Source organism: Athene cunicularia (assembly GCF_003259725.1).
Source record: "Athene cunicularia isolate RWA chromosome 1 unlocalized genomic scaffold, athCun1 chr1_part1, whole genome shotgun sequence".
Taxonomy (NCBI): Eukaryota; Metazoa; Chordata; class Aves; order Strigiformes; family Strigidae; genus Athene; species Athene cunicularia.
Window position 1 is genome coordinate 65,714,497 of NW_020799091.1, and position 21,336 is coordinate 65,735,832.

A 21,336-nucleotide genomic window follows, 5' to 3' on the forward strand; every position below is an offset into this window, starting at 1 on the left:
CATTTCTGTAACAGCTTGGAGGCAAGGAAACATAGTTTATTCAGCTCATACTTTTTGCTCAAATAGGGATTAATATTTTTTAGCCCTGAATCTGTGTTTCTTGCTACTCAAGACTAAAGTTCATTTAAATTTATGGACTTTTTCCATTGAAAATTATATGCTTACCTTTTCTAAGACCATAGACTCTGTACAGTGTAAAGCTGTAGAACAATCTAAAACATTTTCAGAACCTTTCATTCATGATAAAAGAAGATTTAATCACAGAAGTAATTGGTTTTCAGTTACTTCACACATCAGACTGGGAAAAAATCATTTTGATAATCTAATGATACACAGCAGGGAGAACATAAGGTTCTTTTCATTAGCAAGTCATTGAAATCTGTGTTCCCAAACTGCAAACTAAACTTCAGAAAATGGCTTTGCTTAATTAATGAACCAAAATAATTTTTAACGTTAATTCACTTCACTTGAGATCTATCCAAAACACCTTTGATGCTTTCTGATTCCAAAACTGTTGTACAGAAAAAAATGACAATTACATCAGTACTCATTTATAAGTGCAAAGTGATTTATACAGCTGTCTCCTCTGAGAGTTGACAGTTGTAGTCAGCGGATGGGGATACCAGTAATGCAACAAGTGCTTCAATACACTTTCTATATATTTTTATTTTGTAAGTGAAATATTTTTTTTAAAAAAAAAGGCTTACTTCGTCATTCTTCTTTCACATGGCTGTGTGAAACAGAAAAGGCTCCCAGAAGCTGTGACTGATGTGAAAGTATTGCAGTTTAGACAGTGCTCTTGATCAATATCTGAAAACGTGCAGCTGCAACAGTAAGATTCCTCTCATTTAAGCTATAAAGACCTTCTGTTAATATGGATTTACAATTGTGCAGTAGGAAAACTAAGTTTGCATAGCCCACCTATCTTCTTCATTAATTTGTCCTGGTCTAGTTTTGATCTTCAGTATGGGATAAGGAGAGTAACAGCATCTTAGGACTGCACCTAAGGTTAAAGCAAACCTTTGCTTGGCTGTAAACAATAAATTGATTTCCATATGGCCTTTCTTAGCTGCTATTGACAGTGCTGATGATGGTCTGCCATTGACATGTGGCAGGAAGATATGGGTTGGCATTTTGTGGATTCTTCCTCACTGAGCACGAGGTGGTCAGGGGCTTTTCTGCTCTAAGAAGGGATTCACTTTCCTCAGCCTCTCTCCATGTGACTTTTCACACAGTTGTCAGAAGCTGTGAGATTTTGTGCCACAACTGCATGGCTGATGTTTTCTTATATGCCCTTCTGCATGTGTTTAGGCTGCCTTCTTGGTCATGTCTAACTGCTTGGAGAGAAGCAATTGCTTCAGTTTCAGACTAAGAAAGTAATAACAGTGTAACAACATTGTAAAAGTGATATTGTAATAAGGTGGAGATGTTTCAAGAAGTACATTGATACCCTAAAGTTGCTAACAATCTTCATGAACCATCCAAAAGTTGTCAAGGCAAGAAACGTGTGTGATAATGGCCCATTTTCTGTTCTTGCTTCCCCTTGCCATGATGTACAAAAAAGAAAAGGGAAATCAGTCAGATTCTTCACAGCCTTGAAGATTAGTGTGTGTGTGTGTGTGTGTAATTATTTTCAAGACACAGACACCCAAAAGTACAGAGGAGGACTGGGCATACCTGGATTTTTTTTTATATCTCCTGTACATGGGAGGTCAGAGTTTCTACCACTTCCACTGTGGAAGTGGTAGAAGTACCAAGAAGATCTTAAAAGCACCAGACAATTGCTCTGTATATATGTGTGTGTTCTGTATTCTGCAAGTGAACATAAAGACCTGGTCTTCTTGCTAAATAGCTTCAGGAACTGATAATATACAAGAAAACCAAGAAAAGTGATCAGTTGACTCAAAAAAATTAGCATGCAGCTGCATGAGGTCCCTGATTGTTGGGGGGGATGTTTTGTGGACAGGATAGGGTAAATGGGGAGAGGTGAGAGAGAGCAGTCCCCTCACTTGAGGAGGCTGATGGTGGCATGCAAGCCCTTCATAGGTGTTTTTATTCTTCCCTTATGATTGTTGTCCTACCCCATCTACTCTACAGAAATCACAACCTTTATGTATCAGAGACAAGTGAAAGCTGCTCTAATAGAAGGAACTATTATTCACTTAATGATTTTACAGAAGTAAAGGTGTGCAACAGCAAAGGAAAGGAGGAAAGAAAAACAGATGAGATGCCTGCGAGAAATTTCTGTGAGAAAGATGAAATCTGGTGTTCATTTTTTTTTTCCACGTTCTGCTCCAGGTATCCTCATCATGATGTCCATGTGTAACGAAGTACATGTATATGAATACATCCCTTCAGTCCGACAGACCGACCTGTGTCACTACCATGAACTCTACTATGATGCAGCTTGTACGTTAGGGGCCTACCATCCACTGCTCTACGAGAAGCTGTTGGTGCAGAGGATGAACAAAGGTTTGCAGGATGACCTGTATCGGAAGGGGAAAGTCATTTTGCCAGGGTTCAAAGCTGTCAAGTGTCCCAAACGAAATAATTTCCCGCACTTGTAGAAGAGAGTCCTTCAGAAACAATGTGCAATAAGGTACTACTGTCGTACTATAAACAAGAAGAGAATACTTGAAAAATGTATCTTAGACCAATCTAGTCTTGAGTCTATAAATTGTAATTAAGTAGCAGGCATGAAAAATACTTCTTTTCAGAGCCTGAATATTTATTACTGCTTTGCAAATAGTTAAAGAAAAAAAAAAAGGCTTAGCTCATGAAAGGTACAAAGGACATACTTAAGCAGAAATATAATGTATTGTTGTGGGTGTGACTGTCAGAATTTGTTGGTGGTCTCTTATGCCACATATGCTAGACTGTAACTTTTTTTTAAAAAGAACTTAATTTAACTGTTAAACCTGGCATTGTGAAACAGCCTCTATTGTTCGTGTACAGAGTGGCCAGTTGAACAAGGCAGTGTTTCTCATGGCATCATGGGATTTTCACACTCTCCAGGATTGAAGTAATTGCTACTACGAGCTGTGCAGTCATTGACTAGAGTAGACTTTAATTCCCGTTCATAAGCAGGCTCAGTTACAGACCTCCAACTGTACAGAGGGCTTTATGGTGGCTATGAAGTCAGTGCAGATGGAGATTGGCTGTACACACACAGCTAAACCATTTAAACTACGGGATGAAACTTTTGATGCCAGACCCCCATGCTCACACTGACTGCATGGGGCAGAAGAAAAAGAGAAATGTCTCATTTCTTTAGAGAGCAACAAACATATTTGTAACTCATTCAGGAAAAAACTTTCACTGGGAGGCCTGTCAAGAGGGTGTTAGTGAGATGGAAATGATGCCTTCCCCTGGTCTGCACAGATAAAACTGATCCAGAGAAAGCCAAAGGAGGCTGTGGAGCACTTACATATCACACTGAAAGCAAGCGTAGAGGGAGCTCACCTTTCTGCAGCAAAGATAGCATTTAGGATTATGGACATCCTTTGTTAGGTATTTCATTGGGATCTGTATCAGAGTCACTTGTTCACAAGCTACTGCTGTTAGGAAAGTATAGGGAGTTTTCTGAGAAAAGAAGAGGCTATCAGCATATTTTAACATTTGAAAGACTATACCCCAGAGAAGCTTTAATGCCTGCAAGAACCTGACTACAGATTGCATATGGAGATAATTTGATATTTTCCTTCATAACACACAATGAGAATATTCTCTGAGGCACTTCTAAAAATCTGCCTGGTTGCTAATGTATTTAAAGCATTATTTTTCATGGCAAGACTTGAGTTTCAGATTTTCCAAGTGGCAGGAGGTTAATGTTTTTTGGGTTTTTTTACACAGATGTACCCTTTCTCTTAGGGCAAGTTCAGCAGGAATGTATGTACACAAAAGCACAGCTATATCCCACTCATGCCCATTCAGTAAAAAGGCAGACAACTCAAAGAGGCACTGAAAAGAATAGCTGAGTGATTGTGGTGGAAAGTATTTTAACACAACTGAAGAGTGCACACAACATTAATGACTATTTACTCCTCAGCAGTAGTGTAAGTATAATCACAGAATCCTTTTTATCTCACTCTGGTTTTTGGGTCTGATGATTTTCCTTCCTCAAAAGTGAAGAAGTCTTACATAGGACTTAGCCTTCTTTTTCCCATATAGTCTCTTAATTTGGGCTTTATGATCCTCTTAAGATTCTTTTTGCTGACAGAAAGTATGTCCAGATGATCTAAAATCCATACTTCTGTATTGTGTGGATAGTTATGTCCATAAATCATTTTGGTACATGTCAAAATGAATAGATTTTACTCATATTAGCCTTAGGCTCTGCGTATATTACATACTGATTTCTTTTTAATGTTTAATGTTATGTGTGGCAACAACAAGTTAATAACACTGTTACTTAATCTTGTGGAGAATAGGTAAACTACATAGAATCTATTTTTCCATATGTTTGGTACCCTGTTTGCAAAACATATGAAGTTGGAACAGTGCAATCAAACATGTCTCTTTACTGTACACTGGATGAGCTACTACATGTTTGTAAAAGGAATTGGTTAGCTTTCTAGGACTAGTGAATATGTTATTTTTCCATAAACTGGAAATTCTCAAGTTCTGAAAAGAAAAAAAATGCTTTGACAGATTTGCAACCACTAACCTCTACCTTTGTTTTCATGAAGAAGAAAAATACTAACCGCATTACCCAACTACTCACACCAGAATCATGTTGTATTATTCCCTCAGTAATTTGTCAGAATAATCAACATAGCTGTTGTACAGAACATGGCAAGTGTTTCATGTAACAAGTGCTAAGCATACCAACTTAATACATCATTTAAATATCAATGCTGAATGAGGTCTGAAATGTTATAAAATGAACTGTGTATTTTTAATTTACTGGACTGTGCACATTCAAGCTCTCCAGCAGAATTTTTTTCTTTGCTGTATCCTGATTTATACAGCAGTCAGTTCTTCTTCCACAAGTGCAAATTTGGGTGCTGTAGCACCGTCACCTCAGAAGATGCTGCAGAGCTGTGCTGCAAATGCTTGCTTGCTAACAAAGGTGGAAGACCAAGTGATGCCCATCTTGAAAAAAATAAGCATCCCTGGCATGGCTTCCCAACACGGGTGTTCACTGTGATGTTTCACTGGTCTGCCTGCTCAGATACCTTGTGGCTGCTTAAAGAGATTTTACTCCCCTACTTTGTCTTGTCCTCCTTTGGTTTTTGGCACAAGGGCAAGTGTGCCTGATCTGCTGACTGAGGGTTCACTTCCACTTGCTGCAACAGGGGAAGGGGCAGAAATAAACAGGGAATATAAAGGACCTGCAGAGGTGCTCCCCTCACTACTGCTTACACTCCATGGCATTGGCATTGCTGGCTTTTCTAAGAGCCCACCAAGTATTTTTGCATTTATGGGCATTTCCCCATCCCTGGTGAAGGCAGAGAAGACCTTTCAAAGAATCACATTCAGTAAATTTAAAACAGTGAGTGTGTAGTAACACTGAACGATGTAACTTTCAATAGTAATAACGTGAGAGTGCTGATTTTAGATACATATATTAAATGGGGTTTGGGGGAAGAAGGTACAGGCATAGCTTCTTAGATGTCTTGTGTGGTTATTACACACTAACAGAGTGGAACAGCACCATAGACAAGAGAGGTTTGCCCAAACCTGGCTGTTGAGGTGCATCATCAGCCAAACAAATGCCTCTACCAGTGGACCTTTGAGCTCCCTTCACACTTACTGCAACAGTGCAGGTTTTAAATTTATGGATTTTACTGACAAGTAGGAGTAAGTTACCTTCAAAAGCTATCAAGCCTCATTTCTGTGCCCTGGTGCTGTGGACAACAGTTGCAGTTAGCTGAAACAAACCAGAAGCTTAAGGAAACTTGCTGAGTTTATGCTGACTTTCATTATGCTCTTTTTTCCACTGTGAATTCTGTAACTTTTCTGCCTTTCCCTTTTTTTGTGGTGCTCTATCATTTTATGCATTCAGCTTTTGGATGGTTAAATCAAGGTATTCTTATGTTTATTCAAGAAAAAAAATACGATTTTGCCTCATTTTGAGACAAAATATTTTGCTAGAAGAAAAATACTAATTGTTCCATTCCTTTATAAGTCTAAAGGTTACCTGAGCATAAACTCACCGCTCAGTCAGTCATTCCTTGGATTAAAATACTACATCTTCTTTTTTTAACTTTCTATGCAGTTTTATGCTGTTGAAACTGATAAAGTCAGTGAAATTACCAAGATACAGGAAATTCGTACCTTTGGGGAGAGAGGGGGGTGATTTACACAGTCTAATCTACACTCTTTCTGTACAAATTTAGCTAAATTATTGTATGTCGTTGGCCAGAACACTTTCTTTGGTGAAAGCATCCAAACTCTGAACTTGTTTCTGTAGATCTCTTGCCAAAGTCAGGAAAACTGAGAGAGTTCATTTAAATGAAGACAAGTGTCTACACTCAGTGGTTGCACAGGCAGAACACAGTCATTTTAAAGATGGATTGAATTAAACAGGGATTCAAAACACATGTAGACCAATCCAATCCATAGTGGGGCTTTTCTTTTTCATTTCCTGCTTTCTTCAACAGTTTTTAAGGATGGAAAATACCGTTTGGACAGTGATGCAGATTCACCATGGAAGGAATATTAAATGCATTGACGGAAAAAAAAAAAAAAAAAAAAAACTATTTTTCTCTTCATGCTCTCTAAAGTTGATGCATATTCAATAAATGAAATTGGTTTTTGAAGTAGGTAATTGAGAAGACTGTCATTAGAAAGCATCTGAAACTTTCCTGGGAGCTATCCTTTCACACACAGGATACCTGATCTGTTTGAAATTTAAAGTAGCCCATGTCTGGGCATATCTGCATCACTGAATGAATTTTGACACTGAAAATTTCTTCCCTCTGGCTTAGTGATCAGATTCAGAGTTTTTGTTCTTCAAATAAGAGTTGTGTGTAAAAGCCTTACATTTATTCATACCATCTCATCACTCTTATAATATGTAATCATTGAGCTATTCAACTATAGACTGTGTACTTTTTTAATAGCTTTGAGAATTATTTTGTATGATGATTTTTTTAAATGAATGTGTACTCTAATAACAAAGCTTAAGATTTTACAGGAGTCACATTTTTAAGCAGTGTTTGTATACATTTTAACACTTTTTATATTTTCTATTATGATTTTGTATATTTTTATGTATGCACAGTGTACAGATTTTTTCCTGTAAATAAAACATTTGTTTTCATTTGTTTAGGAGTGCTGGTCTTTTCATATTGCCTTGAGTGAATGACACTGAACTGCAGATGGAACAAAACAGGGAAGGTGCCTGTCAGTTCTGCCCACAGTTGCAATGAAATGTCAAAAGAAAAAAAGACAGACAGGCTTTCACAGTAAACTACAGAAAAGAGGCAAATATTGTAAAGCCAGTTTTATTCTAAAATGAACATGTCTGCCTGAGCAGCTGCTCTAGGATTCCCCTGGGAGAATATACCATGCTGCTCTGTTTGGCAGTAAATTTCTTGGGATAGTCAAGCCCTCTAAGGAGGTCATGCTCTGATGACTTGATGCTGTACTCAAAAGGCTGGTGAACTTCAAGTATATGGCTGTGCCACCCATTCGAGGAATCCAGCATTATGTTCTAAAGAATAAGCAGACTTTTTAATCAATTATTAATTAAAATGAAAAACAATTTACCAAAGGGAAAACATAAAGTCACACAGAATCACACAGAATCATGTAGGTTGGAAAAGACCTTGAAGATCATCCAGTCCAACCATTAAACTAACACTGACTGTTCTCAACTACTCAACTACACCATATCCCTCAGTGCTATGTTGACCCTACTCTTGAACACCTCCAGGGATGGGGACTCCACCACTTCCCTGGGCAGCCCATTCCAACACCTCACAACCCATTCTGTAAAGAAATGCTTCCTAATATCTAGTCTGAACTTTCCCTGGCACAACTTGAGGCCATTCCCTCTTGTCCTATCACTATTACTTGGTTAAAGAGGCTCATCCCCAGCTCTCTGCAACCTCCTTTCAGGCAGCTGTAGAGGGCGATGAGGTCTCCCCTCAGCCTCCTCTTCTCCAGACTAAACACCCCCAGTTCCCTCAGCCGCTCCCCGTACGACCTGTGCTCCAGAGCCTGCACCAGCTTCGTTGCCCTTCTCTGGACACGCTCGAGTCATTCAATGTCCTTTTTGTAGTGAGGGGCCCAAAACTGAACACAGGAATCGAGGGGCGGCCTCACCAGTGCCGAGTACAGGGGTCAGATCCCTTCCCTGTCCCTGCTGGCCACGCTATTGCTGACACAAGCCAGGATGCCATTGGCCTTCTTGGCCCCCTGGGCACACTGCTGGCTCCTGTTCAGCCGGCTGTCAATCAGCACCCCCAGGTCCCTCTCTGACTGGCAGCTCTCCAGCCACTCCTCCCCAAGCCTGTAGCGCTGCTGGGGGCCCAAGGGCAGCCCCCGGCATTTGGTCTCATTGAAGTCATTCATTCTGTGCAGAATTACCACATAATTTAACCACCACAAGTCTGCTTACATCCAATAAACTTCAGGCATTCTGCTGCTTTTGGTGGTCTTTGAACTACGCAGTGGCTGGAGTTGGGTCAATGGAGGGAACAGTCACTGTTTTCGTCCCAGGGAGTCACTATGAATCCATGCCAACAGTAAAGCTAGTTACACATTAGTGGAATGATAAAAGTTGGATTGCCATTGCATAAACTCCTGGGAGCCAGTAATCATGCAGCTCATCCTGCGTTTTACACCACCTTCTGGCAGGCAGTGTTGAGGGGCTAATTACTATATGTCACGATACGCAACACCTCTCAGAAAAACTCAGAACAATATGCTACCCAAGGGGATAAACTGAATGCTGGGATGCATGAACAAAGCAACTAATGGATGCTTTTCAAATCCATCAACTTTGCTTTTACTGTGAGGTTTTTCATTTTAAAAAAGCCCAACACAACAAAACATGATTGCTGTACTCCATCTGATAAAATGCTTAGTCAACTTCATTGTCTATGACATGAGAGAGGACATTCTTGTCTCACTGCATACAAAATAGTATCTCGGTAGGAGGTTGAAACCCATGAACTATATTGTGTGAGGTACAGAGAGTATCTTGCTGATCTTTAGCAGTGACAGCTATAAGAGGTGTGATGTTACCTTTCTGATAGCATCTCAGGGAACCCTGAAGTCAACTCATTTTCAGGTTTATTCCCAAAACTGAACTGCCTGTTTCTGAACAACATGCCTTTGAAGGAGGTATCTTTTATCTTTTTATTCATAGTAGTCAGCTGTGTTTCACCTGAGCAGCTTCGAGGGGCATAATTCTTTGGCAGGTCAAACTTCATACAGGTATTTTGGTCTGTTTATCTGCATTATTAGCTTGCCCATTGTAATCTGGTTGAAAGACATGTCTCAGGATAATCGTTCCAACTTGCTGTCTTGACTGCAGCATAAACCTGTTGAAGTGATTCTGCTCCTCTGTTCTAATGAGACCCCCACCTACCTGGAGTGCTGCATCTATCTCTGGAGTCCTCAGTACAAGAAAGACATGGACCTGGTAATGGTTTTAAATTTAAAAAATGGTAGTTGTAGACTAGATATAATGAAGAAATTTCTTACAATGAAGGTGATGAAACACTGGAACAGGTTGCTGAGTGGTGGTAGATGCCCCATTCATGGAAACATGCAAGGTCAGGCTGGACAGGACTCTGAGCAACTTGATAGAGTTGCACATGTCCCTGCCCATTGCAGGGGGGTTGGACTAGGTGACCTTTAAAGGTCCCTTCCACCCTAAACTAATTATGATTCTATAATAAGAACAGCTAGACAAGTGAGGGAGGATCCAGTGTTTTGCTATAATCACACCTGCTAACTTCTGCAGGAAACTGCACCTGCAGCAATGACTAGTGACTTACTGCAGGACTACTTCATAATCAGTATGAACAGTCCACTAATACTTGTGGCTTGGTTGGATTTCTATCCTAGCTCTCCTAGCATCTCTATCTTTCCGGGGTGACAAGTGGATAATTTGATTGCTTCATCAGAATAGCATGGATTTACCTGCTGCACCCCAAAACCTACCAATGTCCACTCCATACATTTTCCCTTATTTTTTATATTTAGATTCTACCTTCTTGCAGTGGTAAGTTACTTCAGATACAGCACTTCAAAGAAATTACTACACTTTTGTGGAAGTACAGCCTGACCCCTGAGCTTTATGCCTTGACACCCAAGACAAGTTAGACATACATGCCCTGTTATTTCTTTTTCCTAAAAATAGGCTAATGTTCAAGTAAATGCTTATTAAGTTTGATGGAATGTTAACTGAATATATTAAAATGTCAGGGAATTAACTGTAATGCAGTAATATATGGGAATTTTCCACTGGAGGCAGAGTAGCCACCAAAAAACTGACAACACCAGTAGGTTGTGACAAATCACAGGAACAATTGCTGGAGTGGTTGCTGGATTCTTAAAAATTACAAAATTAAAGAAAGGGGTCCAGGGGAAGGAAGGGGAAGAGAAAAGGAATGATGATGCATGGCAAGGAAGGAGAAAGAAACAGCTAGAAACATGTACCATACCAGATGGAAAGGAAGAACTGCTGCTTTTTCCTCATAGCTACTTAACAGTTTTGGCTGTTTGTTTACTTTTTTTTTTTTTTTTTCCCCCTGCACATTTGGAGAGGAACCCAACTCATCTGCTGGTGCTCATCTTTCTGCTGTCAGGTTTAGTGTGCTGGGATGTGATCTTAAAATGAAGAACTAAGATAGAGTTAAGAACAGTAATTGACCTCTGCTGAGACTCAGCTTCTTTGTAAACATGAGTCCCACAAATTAAACTGAGAAAAGACTAATGGGGTTACATTACTACACTCTGAACAACCTCTTCCATGTGCTTATAGTCATCTGTATGATAACTGGAATAAGAAAACCCATTTCCTCTGGTGACCTGTTTCTGCACATAGACAAATACAAATCGAATACCCTCTTGGTTACAGGATGCTGACAGATAAGGGATAATTGCTGTAGAAACAACTCCTTATATGTTTTCGAGAGGACTCCAGAAACCCCGAGGGGTTCAGGAGGACAGCAAATAGACATCACAGCTGCCTTGATTTTATGGAAGCAGCCAGAGGGGGAAATTGCTACCAGTGCTGACTCCAGGCTGTGTCAGCTGCTATTAATTGCCTCACTCCCAGATGATCTGACTGCAACTGAACTTCTTAACAACTATTTTGCTGGCTCACCTTCTAAACAGTGAAGTTTTTCCACCCTCAGTCCTGGAGTGCTGAGGCATGCGGTATACTGGTTACATCTTGCACTGTTGCCACTATGTGCAAGCAAGTATGTCTCCTGTGTAGGTGAGGTCCTCAGAGAGGGGGGAATGGAAGAGGTTTGGAGGTTTCTGGATTGTTTTCTCTAAAACTAGAAGACTTTTTGTGGTTTAAGTGTAGTTTAGTCATTCTTACATCAGTTACAGGAAGCATAACATGAACATGCCTCAGGAAGCTAGAGTATATAATTTGTCAGTTGTCTAATGTATTGTAGACTAGGTAGCATTCCTGATCCAAAGTATATACACCTTGGATTAAAACAGGGAGAGCAGGAAGAATTTTTGGCAAGGCAAGAACCATGAGATGTGTCTTCTGTGAAAGCTAACATTGCCTGAAGTCTACCCCTAGGCACAGCCTTGCTGCCTATGAGGTGTGTGAGCCAGGAGGTGCATATAAGGTGCTATAACCTGAGCATAAGGAGGACAGTTGTATGGGCAGATGACTAGGAAGGAAGGGTAGGGAAAATTCTGCTCTGGGCCTGTTCCTGAGCCTGCTTTTTCAGAAAAGAGGACAAGAGTATTTTCTGAAGCTTCCTACCGGATCTGGTGACATTAGTTTTTTCTCTCTAGCAATATTCCTATCTGGAGGTATTGGGTTGGTTTTCAGTTACTTTCAATGCTTGTTTCGTTCTATACAAATGAAATTATAGGCCATCTGACGGACCTGATTTAGACTTTACAAATGCATGGGGCTGAATGTAACTATCAGGCCATTAGGCATTTTAATGAGCAGCTGGAGCATCCCAAGAACAGTAGAGATGAGAAGAAAACAAATCAATAAGCTGTTATCAGAATAATACTAATGAAGTTGTTCCATGGTAGAAGAGCAGGGAGGGCAGAAACAAAAGAGCATATACCAATGTCTGAGAAATAGTACCTTATTTTCATGGATATAGCATACTATTCAGATAATCCTTGATCATATAAAAGTACTCTTTTCAGATAAGTCCTCATGAAGTATGTTCTCATAAAGTGAACAAAGTGAGATTATCAAAAATGCAGGGATCATAAAGTGGGGACAGTTATTTTGTTAGAGGAAACAGAGAGGAACTTTTCTTTACTCACACTTCAATGTGACCAGCATTGCTGCTGACCTTCAAAGGGATTGGCTGTGTACTTGAAAGCACAATATCAACAATGCTACTATGTCTTCAATGCACATTGGTTTAAGACAGCACTGTTGCTTTCAGTGGGCTTTATCACTGCAGGAAATAAAGACCAATTGTCATATTTCTCTTGCACATGCTCTTCCCTGGCCTTAAATAGAGCTACTAAAACCCATACAGTATACAAAAGAGTAGCATATCTGAAGTTAATTCCTCCTACCTAAAAGAAACTTAAGAAGAGTTTCCTAAAGCAATGTGAGGAACAAGAGCAGGCAAAGAACTTCAGTGAATAGCAACAAAATGGATCCTGCCTCTACTTCCTATTCCCATTTCATTAGGTCAGAATTGTTTGGGACATTGCAGTGTGATTGATGGATCCTCACTGACAGAGGCAGCAGCAAATTTGCCAGTCCCTACAGTAACATTTCACTTCATAAGGAGAAATTAAGGGTCTATTGCTACTCTAATATGGGATGAGTGATTCCAGATTATTTTGAAATAACTCCCATTTTGCTGAAAGTTCAAAGCATAACAACAAGAACTATTTTGACACTTGAAAAATGTGTTTATTTAGTCATAGTCAATATGCTGTTCTGCCTTGTATTTTCAGTTCTTCACCCATGGTTGCTGGACCAGCCCACAAGGATTAAAAGAAAGCCTCCAGGTGACTGCGATGGGTTTATGCTGATATATTTCCATCTCAATTCTGCTATGACTGGATTACATTAATAAATGTAGAAATGTAATCTTACTGTGTTCTTTTTTGCTGTGGGTTACGAGCTGCCTATCCTTGGCTGTGTAATGCATGTTTAGGGAAAACAGTTCTTCCAGATGTTCCTTACAGAGTTTCACTTAGGCTGAGACTGAGAACACTCTGCAAAGAAATCCAAAGCCTTATTTTCATGAGGTTATTTTTGTAGTACAATACCACCGGTTATCTTCCCTTGTGAACTACTTAGGGTTGTTTTGCCTGAGGGTGGGTCATTGTCTTACATTCTACTAACACTTACACAAAAACTTCAGCAGTTCTTGGGCATTTTACCTACTGAGTCTTCCTTGGCACTGTCTTCCATTCTGTCTCTGGCTAAAACACAGGTTCTTACAAGCCCCAAATTCCCATAGCACCTGCCCTGTTGTTACAGCTTCTGATGTTCAAAATGATCTTTCCATCTGTTGCTATTAATGACAAATGGGAGGTGCTCTTATATGGAAATGCTGGAAGAATCTTTTAATTACCAGATATGCATCCTGCTGTTGGAAGAGGGCTCTTGTTACAGACCACATCTTGGGAACCATCTTGCTAGTTTTTTATCTTTATCTTGGTTTGCAGCCAGTTAGGTACTGATTTTACTGAAGACAGAATTAGAAATACCAGAGGTAGTTTGATTTGTGACTTTGTTTTGGTAGCAATTTTTTGGTTTTATGTGTAAATAATGCAACAACAGAACCAATTGGGTTGAGAAATAGGAATTTCTGCTGTGATGGAACTTTTCATTCTTCTACAATTTCTTTCTTATCTCAGACAAACGAAAACAAATTATCAAAAAATTCCAGACAAAACATTGGACTGTCAGAATGTCCAATTACAGGTAGAAGCCTTCACAGCATTATAGTTCAGCTTCATTCTGCCTGTTCCCTCATAAACTAGATCTCTGGTCTGGGCTACATTTCACTGCTTGTCCTACCCTAATTGAGCCACCACTGTTCCTGCACTGATGCATGGGGAATTCAATCTGGTAAGGGTGAAGGACAGTGTTTTTTATTGAGGATATATTTCACAGGAATCAAGGTGTAGAGGCATGGAGATCTGGCCTGAAATGGGACATTTTATCTTTATTGTTTTCCCTGCTGAAAATAAATTTGGCAAAATTAACAGCTTCTAAATCTGCATAAACCACATTTTGCACAGAGAAAATGCTTTAATAGGACGTTACAAAATTGCCCAGTTTTTATTTTATAACTCAGAAATCCCTTGATTGTGATGTTGCTCATCACTGGGAGAGAATGGACTGATGGTGAAAAGGAAATCAAGTTATACATTTTTGGTTAACCTTTGAATTGTAGTGTATTCCTACTGGCCTAAAGCCATCATACATAGAAGTCTTATAAAGCCCTGGGTGTGTTGTAATGTCTTGAGTAAGTACTTCCCCTGAAGGGAGAAAATATTACATCTAAAGCAGGATCATCAATAAAGTACTCAGTATACAATAGTTGTACGTTATATAATGGACCCCTGCATATTTCTATACACCCGTTTCTGAAAATCTGCTCCTAAGGGATTTAAGAAGTCAAGGTAGAGTTGATGGTCTTGTTTTCCATTCACATTCTGAAGATAACAATAATCAAGAGAGTTAAGCATTACAAACGAGACAGAAACAACTCTTAATACTTTGAAGTGTTGATCCTCGACTAACATCCAGTGAACACCTAAGTTGTTTCCCAGATGAAATACTCAGTCCAAAGTATGGGTTATAAATTGTTGTTTCTTCATTTGAATTTTTCATCATTTCAGAAATCTATAAGAGTTACTACATGGAGAAAACAGAAGAGGAAAGCATTATGAAACCAACGTGTCATTCACCACAATATTGCTTTTGCTACCACATATGCATGCCTGTTGCCTACAAAGTAAGGAAATGCAACTAATGAAAGATAGGACCTTTGCAGGACTGATTTTGCTATGACTACACATTAGTGATGTCAGCTGGGCATGTCTTGGTCACAGGCATTTGCACAGTATCAACACCACTGACTATATTTGAGTGTGAGACCATGTATAGCAAACAGTAGTATTAAACACCTTTGTGTTTAGATTTGACATCAGTAGGATAGGATAAGATAGGCTAGAACCGAATATTCTAGTTGGAAGGGACCTACAACGATCATCTAATGCAGCTGCCTGACCACTACAGGGCTGACCAAAATTTAAAGCATATTATTAAGGTCATTGTTCAAATGCCTTTTAAACACTGATAGGCTTGGGGCATTAACCACCTCTCTAGGTAGCCTGTTCCAGTGTTTGACCACCCTGCCAGTAAAGAATTGTTTCCTAATATCTAGTTTGATCCTCCCCTCACACAGCTTTGAACCATTCCCACACGTCCTGTCACTGAATACCAGGGAATTCAGCAAAGATGAAGAGACGAGGTCACTGGAAGAAATGAAAAGAACTAAAGTAGTTAGCCTAGCAATATGGAGACAGAAGGTGATCTGTTTTGTATGTTCCAGTATGAAGAAAAGACAACTACCAAAGAAGGGCTCTTTGAGTAAATCAGGAATAAAGGTTTTTAAACTGTCTACAAATAAATTTAATTTGAAAGCAGTTACTATACTAAACATCAGAGGAATAAATCTCTGCAACAGCTACTACTTCAAAGGACAAGGAACCTTAATTTTTAATTTTTTTTTTTTCATTTGGACACTGTCAAATTTATGAATTGCATTAAATGATGCAGTTTATAATGAAAAGGGATTTATTCTAATGAATTACAGGCCCAGTATAGTTTTATGCTGTATTTTCTATACTGTGGCAACCATTATTTCCTTGAGTACAGCAGCTTTTTTGCCCTGAAGGAAGAAGGACATAATGATTAAATCATAAAGTTCTACAGATTTGGATTAGAATTGCCATGCATATTGGACAGTAATCTAACCTTTGATCCTCAAATTTCTCCAGCTGTAAAACTAGGATGATGTTAATGATGTGCTTTAGATGGATACTGAAGATTAAATCAATTAACAAAATTTGTTTAGAGGAGGTTACGTAAATGATGAAAAATATTCTCTGACTAGGAAATCTCATTTTGTTTTTCTCTCTATCCACCTAATCTGAAATGATTGTTGCTTGAATTGTTAGTTGGATACATGACTGCAAAGATATACCTGGTAGACACAATAAAACTCTGAGAAGTAATGTCAACTGACACTAAATGTACAAAAATATCATACTCTGGATAAAATTTTAGTATTATGCTGCTGCCACATCACTAGAGATTATTCAGTGATTGACAGAAGAGGAAAATGGGTTACAGGGTTACACTTTTTAAAATCTTTTTCATCTGTTGAATTTGATTTTCCTCATAAATCATTTAAATTATTTGTTTATATAATCTCTTGGATTGCATTAGAGGTTTTGTTTTCTTCAGCTGACCTGCATTCAGCTTCGAAATGGTGAGTTGCAGTGAATACATAGCTGGAGTCCTATCTGTAACATGTGGACATATTACAGAGAAGTGGAAGCATTAGAATTAAAAAGAGGAATTTTGAAGCCAAATTAATGCTTGACCTTAGCCAGACCAAGTTGTGGGCTACACTTCAGTCTGATCCCTGACCTGGCATTGCGGCTGAGATCACTGCAACAGAAGATCCCAAAACATCAGTTCAGTGTGGCTTGGCAATGCTATTCTAAAGAGCAGAACAAGTTCAGTCTACCCGTACACCTCTGTAGGACCTTAACTGTCCACACCACACTTGGAAGTCAGTTCAGAAAAAGATAACCAAAATGCCAAGTTCTTTCACCCAGCTTCTAGATCACACTAAAGTAATGGCAAGCAAGAAACAACACAGTCATTAAGGCCTTATCCTGTTTTTCCTGTATTTCTCTTAGCACTGACCGAGCTCTTGATCATCAAGACTCTCCCTTAAGGACAGATGCACTTGTGAAGACAGCAAAGAAATACTGTTTGGTTGAGTTTCTGCTGGTATATACTTGCAAGAACAAACAGGAATACCAAGGGGCCTTGCTTATAACAATCCTAACACCTTGGGTTTTTTTTTCTTAGTTGTGAATAGCATTCCATGCTTCTGTAGTAAGCTCTGGGTACTGGAAACTTCCATTTAACTCTCAATCTACGCTGCAGGTTTAATGTTACAGGTGGTAGTGTATGAAAAGTAGCTGATTGCAAATGGTGTCCTGAAGCTCCCAGCACAACTATAGGCTGATCACAACATGCAAGTGCAAACAATTTGACTAGAGTTGTTTTCCCTGTACTGGAGAAAAGTTGAGATTTGTAACCCTACATATTCTTTGAATCCTTAAACAGTTTATTGTTTTATTGCCTTTTGGATAGTGATAATGATTTTAGAGCTCAGATCTGTTTCCTACAGATATTTCCCTGCCAGCCTTCAAACAGGCGGGAATGTTAATCTCCTGTCATTCAGTTGCTGCAGTTAACTCAGATTTCTTTGTCTCTGCTAGGGTAAATGTGATTATGACCATTTCTACTGACCAGCGTCACCTGCAAGGTTGTCAGGAAACAGTTGAGGCAGTGGTGCCTCTTTTCTAAACTAATCTCAATGAAAATGCACTAGGGTGGATGTAACCTCTTAAGTTGAGATTCAACTATATTTTTGTTTTGAAAGTTGACTCATCCAAATAGATCAAAATGTTTACCTACATCATGCCTAGAGGCTTATGCTAAATGACACTGATCACTTAAACCTCTGAGGAAATAGGTTAGTCATTCAGTTTCACAGAATATGTGGAAAAGACAAGAAAAGTCCTAATGTCTGTTATTTGACAAGATTACTTTCTATATCATAGAATGATAGAATGAGTTGAGTTGGAAGGGACCTTTGAAGATCACCTAGTCCAATCCCTCTATCATATGCAGGGATATCTTTCACTAGGTCTGGCTGCTCAAAGTCTGTCCAACCTGGCCTTATACAATTCCAATGATAGAGCATCCACAACTTCTCTGGGCAACCTTTTCCTGTGTCTCACCACCTTCATTGTAAAAAATTTCTTCTTTACATCCAGTATAAATCTACCTTATTTCAGCTTAAAAACATTGCCCCTTTTCCAGTCACTACAGACCCTGGTAAGAAGTCTCTCTGTCCTTATAAGCCCCATTTATGTATTGAAAGGCCACAATAAGGTTTCCCTGGAGCCTTCTCTTCTCCAGGCTGAACACCAACTCTCTCAGCCTTTCTCCAGCAGAGAAGTCTTCCAGCCCTCTGATCATTTTCATGACCCTCTTTCGGACCTGCTCTAACTTGTCCAAGTCTTTCTTGTACTGGGGTCCCCGGAATTGAACACAGTACTCCAGGTGGGGTCTCACCAGAGCAGAGTAGAGGGGCAGAATCACTTCTCTCAACCTGCTGGCCACAGTTCTTTTTTTTTTTTTGCAGCCCAGGACACAGTTGGCTTTCTGGGCTGCAAGCTCACATTGCCGGTTCATGTCCAGCTTTTCACCCACCAGTATCTGCAAGTCCTTCTCTGCAGGGCTGCTCTCAATCCATTTATTTCTCATTCTATATTGATACTGGTGATTGTCCTGACCCATGTGCAGAACATTCGACGTGGAATGTTTAACTTCATAACATCTGCACATGCCAGCTCCTCAAGCCTGTCAAGGTTCCTCTGGACAGCATCCCTTCCCTCAAGCATATCAATGGCACCACTCAGTTTGGTGTCATCTGAGGTTGTACTCAGTGCCCCTATGTCTTTGATGAAGATATCAAATAGTATTGGTCCCAGTACAGACCCTCGAGGGAACATCCCTCTCTCTTTTTGCACTACTTGTCACTTCAAATTTGACCTCAGCTTCACACTCTTTGGAGTGTCCTCTTTTGTCCTTTCAGAAATGCCTGTTTTATTTTGCATAATGTATATGGACTGCAAAAGAATCTCATTGTCTTTTCTACAAACCTTACTCATTGCGTTTTCCTCTAGGTGTTCTGACCCGTTCATTTCCCTGGTCTAATGTGGCAGTCTCTTCCCACTTCTGTGAAGCCCCATATTTCTCCAGTGCTATGGAAAAAGCAATATGTGAAGAGACATAAAAATATTAGATGCTGTTTAAAATCATATATAAAGATATATTGCTGACCTTCACAATGTTTAAAATCCTATATAAAGAGATATTGCTGACTTTCACTCTCTCTGTCTTCCAAAAAGGAAGATCTTTTAACTGGATGTCATTTCCATTACTGCATTCCCTAGCCATAAGTTGCAAGTCTTTATACAGTCTAAAACACATGTGCTTATCCTGTGTTTGTGTACATTCATGTGTATTAGTTTCCAACCTTATTTAGTGTTTTGCTTGCATAAGAGGTGGCCTGGCTGTCTGCTTCCTACTTTTGCCCTTGGTCTAAAGAAGCGAGTCCTAAACCCTTCTCTGATGTTGAAGCCAGTCCAGCCCCCAGAAAGTATCCACACAGCAGGCAGGACAAAGCTGAGCTTATGTCACCATACTCAGACAGGTTATACCAAGGATGAAGACTGGGGCATCATGAAGGCTGTCAGGGGCTGCTTGGGACCCTAGTTAAATGCCTATGTTATTTACTTGAACTGAACATTTTGTCATGAGCTGCAAGAGAAATTCCTAATGTAATTTTGAACTCACTGTGTGAAATGCAGTTATACATTATGACAGCAATAAAGGTGCCCTTGAGACCTTTCTTCTCTTTGCCCCTCAACTTTAAAAAGTCATAACACTGCATGCTGGGAGACAAATAAAGTCAAAACATTTCTGAACTGTACTATAGTATTGTATTAGAGTATTCTCTACTAAGCGATCATTTTGACTTGGCCCGTTTTCAGCTTAAGCAATTCTATTTGGACAAAAAATCTTGCCATTTCCAGATGACTGAGAAGGTAATGCAGCATCACTTCTTTATGTTGACTATTATTTACCCAAAGTCAGCCCAGCTGCCAGTGAAGAGATGAAAAAATAGATCATGAGTATTAACATCTACATTAATTTTAATGAAAAATTATGACAACTTATGATAATAAAACTTGTGGTAAGCTCACAAACCTCTAGAGGGTCACAAACTAAAAAAACAAGGTCTCTTTTCAGGACTTACTAGGTGTGGTCTAATCTATGCATAAAATGAGGCTTGGCACACTTGTCCCTGCATTGTATGCTATCTCTCCGGATCTGTAGTTTTGTGTCCACATGCAGCTAAAAATATCTTAGATTACCAAGTGGGAAAATGTGCGGCTTAAAATAAAACCCCAGTGTTAACTTATCCACATATTCTTGCAGCTTTAAAAATGAAACATGACCTTTTGTTAGAAATACTGAAAACCACGCAATACCACATGAAAATTGACTGTGAAAATACAGCTGTTATACAGCCACTTGGGAAATGTTAAGGCTTTGCGTTTCTTTTATGATTATCATGTGTAGTTCTGTTTCCCAACGTGCATATGCACCTCTCCTGGCTCAGTGCATAACGTAGGATCAGGAAGGACGAAAAGGGTTGCTGGAAAACTGCTATGCAGACAGATTATCATTAAAGAAAGAAGGACTGCTTGTTGCTTGCCTGTCAGCTGGGAAGTTCCATGAAGGCCCTGGAAGAGGAGGCTGGCTCAGGCAGCGACCCACTGAGTGGAAGATGGGTGGTGGTGGTAGTACAGCTTCCCAGGGACCACCACAGCCACAGAGTGCCTGGGAGGTGTCTGATGTGCAATCTGAGTCAGCACTAGTTCTCTGGATGGTGCATTATCAGGCATCCTAATGCAGCAAAACAATATGAAAACACCTTTTGTTTTGCTCACAGTTCTAACCTTCTGGGGGAATTCCACATCCATGATGGCTTGACTCATGTTTATCACACATCAGACTCAACACTGTTCCCCTGCTTCTTCACAGTGTTTCTGTGGAGGCTCTCAGCTTGGGCCCAGGTGGCTAGTTTACCTTCTGTGCATGAACAATAAAGATAAATCTGAAGACAATTCAATGTGTGAGTAGTCCCATTGCAGCAACAGGGCTGTGTGCCTGAGTAGGTGCTCACTTGTGAGAAGTACACTTGCACACACTTGGTCTAGGTCTTATAGAGGAATATTCTCGAAGTACATTATTATTATTATTATTATTCCAATCTCATTGTTCACCCTGTCTCTTAT

At 39.6% G+C, this 21,336-nt stretch overlaps 2 protein-coding genes across 5 annotated transcripts in view; one reads left to right on the forward strand and one right to left on the reverse strand.

Moving 5' to 3' along the window:
* ST6GAL2 (ST6 beta-galactoside alpha-2,6-sialyltransferase 2) overlaps window positions 1-3,994 on the forward strand; it is a 177,422-nt gene extending 173,428 nt beyond the window's left edge. For all 3 annotated transcript variants that reach the window (XM_026850806.1, XM_026850814.1, XM_026850796.1), the window contains one exon: window positions 2,299-3,994. In XM_026850806.1, the coding sequence (XP_026706607.1) occupies window positions 2,299-2,567 (269 nt within the window). In that variant the 3' untranslated portion in view covers window positions 2,568-3,994. The remainder of the gene's footprint in view (window positions 1-2,298) is intronic.
* Window positions 1-21,336, reverse strand: part of LOC113481298 (pinopsin-like) — a 95,356-nt gene that overhangs the window by 6,107 nt on the left and 67,913 nt on the right. The window lies entirely within an intron of this gene.